General features: G+C 45.8%; 1 protein-coding gene across 3 annotated transcripts in view; it reads right to left on the bottom strand.

The window, feature by feature from the left end:
- Positions 1–3,166: 3,166 nt before the first annotated feature.
- LOC118363958 (serine/threonine-protein phosphatase 2A 55 kDa regulatory subunit B gamma isoform-like) overlaps positions 3,167–10,627 on the bottom strand; it is a 28,268-nt gene continuing 20,807 nt past the window's right edge. For all 3 annotated transcript variants that reach the window (XM_052488202.1, XM_052488204.1, XM_052488203.1), the window contains 4 exons: positions 10,056–10,220; positions 9,441–9,610; positions 6,295–6,386; positions 3,167–5,879 (listed from right to left, as the gene is read on the bottom strand). In XM_052488202.1, coding sequence (XP_052344162.1) covers positions 5,585–5,879; positions 6,295–6,386; positions 9,441–9,610; positions 10,056–10,220 — 722 coding nt within the window. In that variant the 3' untranslated portion in view covers positions 3,167–5,584. The remainder of the gene's footprint in view (positions 5,880–6,294; positions 6,387–9,440; positions 9,611–10,055; positions 10,221–10,627) is intronic.

The following is a 10,627-nucleotide window of genomic DNA, read 5'->3' as shown; positions in this document are numbered from 1 at the left end:
TGGGATGGGTGGGAAGGGTGGGATGGGTGGGATGGGGGTGGAAGGTGGGATGGGTGGGATGGGTGGGAAGGGTGGGATGGGTGGGATGGGTGTGGCAGGTGGGATGGGTGGGATGGGATGGGTGTGGCAGGTGGGATGGTTGGGAAGGGTGGGATGGGTGTGGCAGGTGGGATGGGTGGGATGGGTGTGGCAGGTGGGATGGGTGGGAAGGTGGGATGGGTGGGATGGGTGTGGCAGGTGGGAAGGGTGGGATGGGTGGGATGGGTGTGGCAGGTGGGATAGGAAGGGTGGGATGGGATGGTGGGAAGGGTGGGATGGGTGTGGCAGGTGGGATGGGTGGGATGGGTGTGGCAGGTGGGATGGTTGGGAAGGGTGGGATGGGTGGGATGGGTGTGGCAGGTGGGATGGGTGGGATGGGTGTGGCAGGTGGGAAGGGTGGGATGGGTGGGATGGGTGTGGCTTCGTGACAATGATCAAGAGCAGCCGCTCACTGATTTGACAGCTCCAACGCAGTTCCACCTCCGACACCGCCAAAACATCCGCTGGTTAACGATCTGATTGAATCTAGGCCTTACTGTACATTTTTTTGTCTGTTGTTTGACTTAGTCTACATATGAAGTAAAAGTAGGACTTTTTAACTACATTTAAAATACTCAGTAGTGTTTGTGTTTTACGTATGAATTGTGTTTTCAAAATGAACTGCCTTTTTTTAACAGTTTGAGGCCTTAATTCAGTTTCATTTTAGGTACTTGTAACGTATTGTACAGTTCTTGAATAGTTTTTCATTATAAGATCATGATGGAGAAACAAATGGACTTAAACTGTTCCAGTTGTCTCCTTAAATATTGAGCTTTAATCATTGTCATGTTGACACCCTTCTTGTTGTGAATATTAAGTGCCCTGTCTATTCAAATCACATTGGTAAATAGTTCTGATGCCACATTAACCTAGCAGCGTATAGGCTACTGAAATTCTGTCAGCGTTTCTCTTTACAGAGAATGACATATTCAACCTCCGATAGTTGACCTGTATCAAAGTGTACTTGTGTCCAAATAGATTTTTGCCCTGTTCTGTTCTGATCTGATCCCACAGTTCCAGTCTGCAGAGCAGGCCTCTAATGATGAGGTCACTGTCACAGGTTGTGATGTCACTATTGTAACCCTCTACTCTACCGTGACCAATAAACCAATCATGGAAATGTAAACCTCTCCTTCCTGAAGGGTTATTGCAATCACACATACAAAGTTCGGATTTGGCTTCATTGGTGTAATGACAGTGTATTACCACTAGGTGGTGGTCAAGACTACAACACAGAGACTCATACACCTCGGGACTGTTTCAGTGATCCAGTTCAAATACACTGCTCAAATAAAGCGAACACTAAAATAACACATCCTAGATCTGAATGAATGAAATATTCTTATTAAATACTTTTTTCTTTACATAGTTGAATGTGCTGACAACAAAATCAGCATTAGCATTGTCTTGCATTAGGAGGAACCCAGGTCCAACCACACCAGCATATTTTCTCACAAGGGGTCTGAGGATCTCATCTCGGTACCTAATGGCAGTCAGGCTACCTCTGGCGAGCACATGGAGGGCTGTGCGGCCCCCCAAAGAAATGCCACCCCACACCATGACTGACCCACCGCCAAACCCGGTCATGCTGGAGGATGTTGCAGGCAGCAGAACGTTCTCCACGGCATCTCCAGACTGTCACGTGCTCAGTGTGAACCTGCTTTCATCTGTGAAGAGCACAGGGCGCCAGTGGCAAATTTGCCAATCTTGGTGTTCTCTGGCAAATGCCAAACGTCCTGCACGGTGTTGGGCTGTAAGCACAACCCCCACCTGTGGACGTCGGGCCCTCATACCACCCTCATGGAGTCTGTTTCTGACCGTTTGAGCAGACACATGCACATTTGTGGCCTGCTGGAGTTCATTTTGCAGGGGTCTGGCAGTGCTCCTCCTGCTCCTCCTTGCACAAAGGCGGAGGTAGCGGTCCTGCTGCTGGGTTGTTTCCCTCCTACGGCCTCCTCCACGTCTCCTGATGTACTGGCCTGTCTCCTGGTAGCGCCTCCATGCTCTGGACACTACGCTGGCAGACACAGCAAACCTTCTTGACACAGCTCGCATTGATGTGCCATCCTGGATGAGCTGCACTACCTGAGCCACTTGTATGGGTTGTAGACTCCGTCTCATGCCACCCCTGGAGTGAAAGCACCGCCAGCATTCGAAAAGTGACCAGAACATCAGCCAGGAAGCATAGGAACTGAGAAGTGGTCTGTGGTCACCACCTGCAGAACCACTCCTTTATTGGGGGTGTCTTGCTAATTGCCTATAATTTCCACCTGTTGTTTATTCCATTTGCACAACAGCATGTGAAATTTATTGTCAATCACTGTTGCTTCCTAAGTGGACAGTTTGATTTCACAGAAGTGTGATTGACTTGGAGTTACATTGTGTTGTTTAAGTGTTCCCTTTATTTTTTTGAGCAGTGTATATTGATCCATATGAAGACTAATGTTGCAGCTACACTCTTATAAAGTACACAAACAGCAATGAATAAATTAATAGCACTCACTCTACAACAATGTTAACTGATTGAATACTAATCATATTGGAATTGATTATTTAACAGCTACAGAAGTTTAATTTTTCTGTTGTTTTACCAGGTAAGTTGACTGAGAACACATTCTCATTTGCAGCAACAACCTGGGGAATAGTTACAGGGGAGAGGAGGGGGATGAATGAGCCTATTGTAAACTGGGGATTATTAGGTGACCGTAATGGTTTGAGGGCCAGATTGGGAATTTAGCCAGGACACCGGGGTTAACACCCCTACGATAAGTGCCATGCGATCTTTAATGACCTCAGAGAGTCAGGACACCCATTTAACATCCCATCCGAAAGACGGCACCCTACACAGGGTAGTGTCCCCAATCACTGCCCTGGGGAATTGGGATATTTTTTTTAGACCAGAGGAAAGAGTGCCTCCTACTGGCCCTCCAACACCACTTCCAGCAGCATCTGGTCTTCCATCCAGGAACTGACCAGGACCAACCCTGCTTAGCTTCAAAAGCAAGCCAGCAGTGGTATGCAGGGTGGTATGCTGCTGGAAGTGGTACTGCTGCAGAAAGTCACCACAGCCTAACCCTAACTCATAGGATGCAATATTGTTGAAATCTTTATTCAGAAAAAAAAATAACATCAACTTATTCGTAATTGTTCATGAGATTTTTTTTCCTGTTGAAAATACATGAACACAAAATATGTGAATCTATGCCAGTGCAGCAGGACATGAAATCAAACACAAGTGACAGATGGTAAAAAAATACATAAGTTAACAATAACTTCTCCAAAACATTGTGAATTTGTTGAAAGGCTAGAGGGAAGAGTTTAATAATCTCTCTCTTGTTGTCATGAACACCATCATCAGAGATGATCGGCTCTGCACACTGGGTTCTTGATCCGAAACAACAAACCTAGAAATGTCAAAAAGAGTTGAATATACAGCAGATACCATTCAGGCCCTTTAAAGGTTTAGATTACAACGTTGATTAAACATTCTTTTAAAGATTTAGATTTACAACCCTGATAAAACAGTCCTTTAAAGTTTTAGATTACAGCGTTGATAAAACATTCCTTTAAAGGTTTAGATTACAATGTTGATAAAACATTCCTTTAAAGGTTTAGATTACAGCGTTGATAAAACATTCCTTTAAAGGTTTAGATTACAACGTTGATAAAACATTCCTTTAAAGGTTTGGATTACAGCGTTGATAAAACATTCCTTTAAAGGTTTAGATTACAATGTTGATAAAACATTCCTTTAAAGGTTTAGATTACAGCGTTGATAAAACATTCCTTTAAAGGTTTAGATTACAACGTTGATAAAACATTCCTTTAAAGGTTTGGATTACAGCGTTGATAAAACATTCCTTTAAAGGTTTAGATTACAATGTTGATAAAACATTCCTTTAAAGTTTCAGATTACAACGTTGATAAAACATTCCTTTAAAGATTTAGATTACAGCGTTGCTAAAACATTCCTTTAAAGGTGTAGATTACAATGTTGATAAAACATTCCTTTAAAGGTTTAGATTACAATGTTGATAAAACATTCCTTTAAAGTTTCAGATTACAACGTTGATAAAACATTCCTTTAAAGGTTTAGATTACAACGTTGATAAAACATTCCTTTAAAGGTTTAGATTACAACGTTGATAAAACATTCCTTTAACAGTTTAGATTACAACGTTGATAAAACATTCCTTTAAAGGTTTAGATTACAATGTTGATAAAACATTCCCTTAAAGGTTTAGATTACAACGTTGATAAAACATTCCTTTAAAGGTTTAGATTACAATGTTGATAAAACATTCCTTTAACAGTTTTAGTTTACAACGTTGATAAAACATTCCCCATACCTCTGGTTCAGTATCTTCATGTAAAACTATGTTATTATTTGGGCTTCATTTCAAATGTACACCGTAAAACTGAACACTGGTAAACATGCTTTTTGTGTCCGGTAAACACAAACAAAAGGAGAGCTCTTTGTTGTTGTCTATGGTAACTAGTGCTGTGTAGAGGCATAGCTCCAGAAGCCTTTTTACAGCCTGTTTATGGTTAGAAAGGCAGCCAGTAAATTTATATAAACAAAAACAAAAAATCCATCATGCAGCATATTTTTTGCTTGATTGTTGGACTTGATTTTTGCTTCATTCCTTGTGTTTCATTGCAAAGTAGCACGACACAGCCAAGTTCCCCAGCAGTCTTCACAATCAACTGAAACACCAGGATTAAATGTCACCTAGGTGTGACAGGCAGCCTTGTGGAACCCAACATCCTACTGACTAATGTCTCATGTACCATTAACTGTCATTGGCATCACTTTTACCATCATCATCATCATTAATGATAATTCATGATTGAACAAAAAAACTATAATTAGACTTCAAACATTCCGCAAACATTTCCACTAGTTACCACCAGGAACCACAAAGGTTTTTTTACACCAACGTCAAGAATCAGTCCAGACTGTAGGAGATGACTGAGCACAGACATGTACAGAAACAGAGTGAGGAGGAAGGGGAAGAAGAGGAAGAGGCAGATGATCAGAAAAAGGCAGACAAATGTGAAAGCTCCTCCTGTCAAGAGGTCAAACCCCTCAGAATGCAAAAATGACCAATAACAAAACAAACACCATCAGATCAGCCACAATCCAGAGGTCAACAGTCAACACATCCATGATTTAGAATTCCATAAACCATAATCCAGCATCATTCTTATTGGGTTATCCAGCTCCCCCTGTCTGGTCCTAGGGTGGACCTGTCCATCCATTGAGAACTGTGGAGTGTGTGTCTTTACAGCATCTCCCTGTCATCTAGAGAGAGAGCGAGAGTGTGTGTCTTTACAGCATCTCCCTGTCATCTAGAGAGAGAGCGAGAGTGTGTGTGTGTGTGTGCATATGTTACATGTTCTTGCTTGCCTTACTATCTGAATGAATGTTTCCATCAGTGTGTGTGTGTGTGTGTGTGTGTGTGTGTGTGTGTGTATGTCTCCAGCCTCCTGCTCTCTCTCTCTCTCAGCCATGCATCTCCTGGTTGAGTTTGTCCTGGAAGATGTACAGGTTGTTGGTGGCAGCGATGGCGATGATGTTCTCCGTGGGGTGCCAGGCCGTGTGCAGGATCTTCTTGGTGAAGTCCAGGCTGTCCACGCTGATGTCATCCTTGCGTCGTTTCCCGCCCTGGCAGACACGCCGAGGCTTGAGCACGGCCCGGGGCTTACTGCTCTCCCTGGACGCCTCCAGGGTCACGTCACGGTTGGTGTTCCGGTCAAACATCCGGAAGAAATTGTTGTAGGCCCCAGTCATGATCACACTGGGAGAGGGGGAAGGAGGGAGAGAGAGAGAAGAGTTGAGAGGAGACAAAGGAAGTCAATGTGCCTAGGTCCTTGAGAATGTCCTATTCTGCCCTTGTGCTGAATAACGCCATGAGCACAGACATTCATTCCCAGAGCAACAAATAACGGATTAGAAGAGCCACTCACAAACTCTCTCTCTCTCTTTCTCTCTCTCTCTCTCTCTCTCTCTCTCTCTCTCTCTCTCTCTCTCTCTCTCTCTCTCTCTCTCTCTCTCTCTCTCTCTCTCTCTCTCTCTCTCTCTCTCTCTCTCTCTCTCTCTCTCTCTCTCTCTCTCTCTCTCTCTCTCCACTCACTCACTCACTCACTCACTCACTCACACACACACACACTTCATCTACCTGTCACACACACACACACACACACTTCATCTACCTGTCTGAGCCGTTCCAGACACACTCAAACTTGTCGAAGATGCAGTCGTTCTCGTACAGGGAGCAAAGCTTGCTGCGGAGGTATTCATGCACCTGCAGGATCACACACAGAGATTTAATCAACACACTGTTCACAGCCAACACACACACACACACAGAGTCAGGACACAGTGTGCAACACTGACAGGGACAGCTCTAAACAGAATCCACAGCACAGTACTCACATAGACAGCTGTGACACTTATTACAGTATATTCATTCTGAGAGAGGAGAGGATAAACCTAATATATTTTAGGAGAACTACAGAACCACATTCTAATCTAATCCATTTAGGACAGAGCCAGGCAGGCTCACGCACAGGCGCGCGCACACACACACTTCCCTATTGATTTGTTGGACCTGCTTGTATCAGCATTTTGTCTGGGTGGTGATGTCTGCGTCCAGCGGTCCATCTACGGTCAAGCTGAGTTGATGGTTCGGTTGTAAATCAAAACGTATTGGTATGTTTGCTTCCATACCGTTCTCGCTGACCAATGAAAATGTGTTGTGTTGAAGAAAACATTAGCTGTTCTCTTCCCTCACATCCCACCCGCCCTTCTTAACACTTGCACCTTCACATCTTTCCTTTTTTACTTCAGTGTTAACCTTTTCTCCCCCTCCCCCTCTCCTGTCCTCTCCTCAATGAAGGAAACACTTCAGTTAATACGGACCAATCAGAAGAGTTTTACAGTTCTTACATTCTCCCATCCCCCACCTCCCTCTCAGTCTCCTTGCTGCATTGCAGATGTAGATAGGCCTCAGTAAGGTATCCCCCCCCCCACTCTCCCAGTGTAGTGGCTCAGTAAGGTATCCCCCCTACTCTCCCAGTGTAGTGGCTCAGTAAGGTATCCCCTCCCACTCTCCCAGTGTAGTGGCTCAGTAAGGTATCCCCTCCCACTCTCCCAGTGTAGTGGCTCAGTAAGGTATCCCCCCACTCTCCCAGTGTAGTGGCTCAGTAAGGTATCCCCCCCCTTTCCCAGTGTAGTGGCTCACTCTCCCAGTGTAGTGGGTAAGGTATCCCCCCACTCTCCCAGTGTAGTGGCTCAGTAAGGTATCCCCCACACTCTCCCAGTGTAGTGGCTCAGTAAGGTATCCCCCCCTCCTCTCCCAGTGTAGTGGCTCAGTAAGGTATCCCCGCCCACTCTCCCAGTGTAGTGGCTCAGTAAGGTATCCCCCCACTCTCCCAGTGTAGTGGCTCAGTAAGGTATCCCCTCCTACTCTCCCAGTGTAGTGGCTCAGTAAGGTATCCCCCCACTCTCCCAGTGTAGTGGCTCAGTAAGGTATCCCCTCCCACTCTCCCAGTGTAGTGGCTCAGTAAGGTATCCCTCCCACTCTCCCAGTGTAGTGGCTCAGTAAGGTATCCCCTCCCACTCTCCCAGTGTAGTGGCTCAGTAAGGTATCCCCCCCACTCTCCCAGTGTAGTGGCTCAGTAAGGTATCCCCTCCCCCCTCTCCCAGTGTAGTGGCTCAGTAAGGTATCCCCCCACACTCTCCCAGTGTAGTGGCTCAGTAAGGTATCCCCCCCTCCTCTCCCAGTGTAGTGGCTCAGTAAGGTATCCCCCCACTCTCCCAGTGTAGTGGCTCAGTAAGGTATCCCCCCCTCCTCTCCCAGTGTAGTGGCTCAGTAAGGTATCCCCCTCCTCTCCCAGTGTAGTGGCTCAGTAAGGTATCCCCCTCCTCTCCCAGTGTAGTGGCTCAGTAAGGTATCCCCCCCTACTCTCCCAGTGTAGTGGCTCAGTAAGGTATCCCCCTCCTCTCCCAGTGTAGTGGCTCAGTAAGGTATCCCCCCCTACTCTCCCAGTGTAGTGGCTCAGTAAGGTATCCCCCCTACTCTCCCAGTGTAGTGGCTCAGTAAGGTATCCCCTCCTACTCTCCCAGTGTAGTGGCTCAGTAAGGTATCCCCCCCTACTCTCCCAGTGTAGTGGCTCAGTAAGGTATCCCCCCCTACTCTCCCAGTGTAGTGGCTCAGTAAGGTATCCCCTCCTACTCTCCCAGTGTAGTGGCTCAGTAAGGTATCCCCTCCCACTCTCCCAGTGTAGTGGCTCAGTAAGGTATCCCCTGCTACTGTCCCAGTGTAGTGGCTCAGTAAGGTATCCCCACTCTCCCAGTGTAGTGGCTCTGTATCCCCCACTCTCCCAGTGTAGTGGCTCAGTAAGGTATCCCTCCTACTCTCCCAGTGTAGTGGCTCATTAAGGTATCCCCTGCTACTGTCCCAGTGTAGTGGCTCAGTAAGGTATCCCCTGCTACTGTCCCAGTGTAGTGGCTCAGTAAGGTATCCCCTGCTACTGTCCCAGTGTAGTGGCTCAGTAAGGTATCCCCCCCTCCTCTCCCAGTATTGTGGCTCAGTAAGTTATCCCCTCCTACTCTCCCAGTGTAGTGGCTCAGTAAGGTATCCCCTCATTACATACTGTCTGTGTCTCTGTGTTAATAGTGATATTACACACTGTCTTTGTCTCTGTGTTAATCGTGATATTAAATACTGTCTGTGTCTCTGTGTTAGTAGTAATATTACATACTGTCTGAGTTAATAGTGATTTTACATACTGTCTGAGTTAATAGTGATATTTCACACTGTCTGTGTCTCTGTGTTAATAGTGATATTACATACTGTCTGTGTCTCTGTGTTAATAGTGATATTACATACTGTCTGTGTCTCTGTGTTAATAGTGATATTACATACTGTCTGTGTCTCTGTGTTAATAGTGATATTACATACTGTCTGTGTCTCTGTGTTAATAGTGATATTACACACTGTCTGTGTCTCTGTGTTAATAGTGATATTACATACTGTCTGTGTCTCTGTGTTAATAGTAATATTACATACTGTCTGTGTCTCTGTGTTAATAGTGATATTACATATTGTCAGTATCTCTGTGTTAATAGTGATATTACATACTGTCTGAGTAAATAGTTATATTACATACTGTCTGTGTCTCTGTGTTAATAGTGATATTACATACCGTCTGTGTCTCTGTGTTAATAGTGATATTACATACTGTCTGTGTCTCTGTGTTAATAGTGATATTACATACTGTCTGTGTCTCTGTGTTAATAGTGATATTACATACTGTCTATGTCTCTGTGTTAATAGTGATATTGGACTCCTCACCTGGTATATCTCCAGGGGCTTGTTCTCCATGTTGAGGTCCCACACCTTGGCAGTGAGGTAGTCTCTGGTCAGCAGGTAGCGCCCGCTGTGGCTGAACTTCACGTCCGACACAGACGAGATGATCTCAGAGAAGAAGGAGCGGTTACTGGGGTCTTCCGGCTCCTCAAACACTGGGGGAGGAGACGGGGTGAGAGTGTGTGTGCGTGTGCGTGTGTGTGTGAGTGTGTGTGTGTCTGTGTGTGTGTGTGCGTGCGTGTGCGCATGTGCGTGTGTGCGTGTGTGTGTGAGTGCGTGTATGTGCGTGTGTGTGTGTGCGTGTGTGTGCATGCGTGTGCGTGTATGTGCGTGTGTGTGTGTGTGTGTGTGTGCGTGTGTGTGCGTGCGTGTGCGTGTGCGCATGTGCGTGTGCGTGTGTGTGTGTGCGTGCGTGTGCGCATGTGTGTGTGTGTGTGTGTGTGTGTGTGTGTGTGTGTGTGTGTGTGTGTGTGTGTGTGTGTGTGTGTGTGTGTGTGCGTGCGTGCGTATGTGCGTGTGTGTGTGTGTGCGTGTGTGTGCGTGCGTGCGTGCGTGCGCATGTGCGTGTGCGCATGTGCGTGTGTGTGTGTGAGTACTCACGTTTGGAGTGTTTGTCACACAGTGCGGCCTCTCTCATGTCACAGAGCCGTAGAGTTCCCTTACTGCTGCTATAGACCAACAGGTTACAGTGGTGAGGATGGAACTCTGCTGCTGTTATCACCTCTGTCAGATCCTCCATGTTCACTGGCTTGATATCCACGATATCTGGGGCACGGGTTCAGGACTACAACATACTGTCTATATAACAGCATACACACATTTGATTGTGTACGAGGGTGATTACAAACATAGCATATTCAGAATGATACACCAAAACACACTGACATTATTACATATAGTATTATACACATACCTTTAGGGGGTACTAGGGGTAGTGGGAGGATAATCTGAACTTCAGATTAATTGTAACACGCAAATCCTGTCTGGGGTGAGGAGTGTGTGTGTTCTATTCAGCTGTGTTACATGCCACAAAAGGAGAGAAACATTTATAGATGTAATTATTAATTGACCTGCATTTTCACTCCTCAGGAATGATTCCCCTTACCCACATCACTGTGTGTGTGTGTGTGTGTGTGTGTGTGTGTGTGTGTGTGTGTGTGTGTGTGTGTGTG

Source organism: Oncorhynchus keta, chromosome 30 (genome assembly GCF_023373465.1).
Source record: "Oncorhynchus keta strain PuntledgeMale-10-30-2019 chromosome 30, Oket_V2, whole genome shotgun sequence".
Taxonomy (NCBI): Eukaryota; Metazoa; Chordata; class Actinopteri; order Salmoniformes; family Salmonidae; genus Oncorhynchus; species Oncorhynchus keta.
The sequence above is the reverse complement of the archived record's forward strand: the minus strand, read 5'-3'. Positions and strand labels throughout refer to the sequence as shown.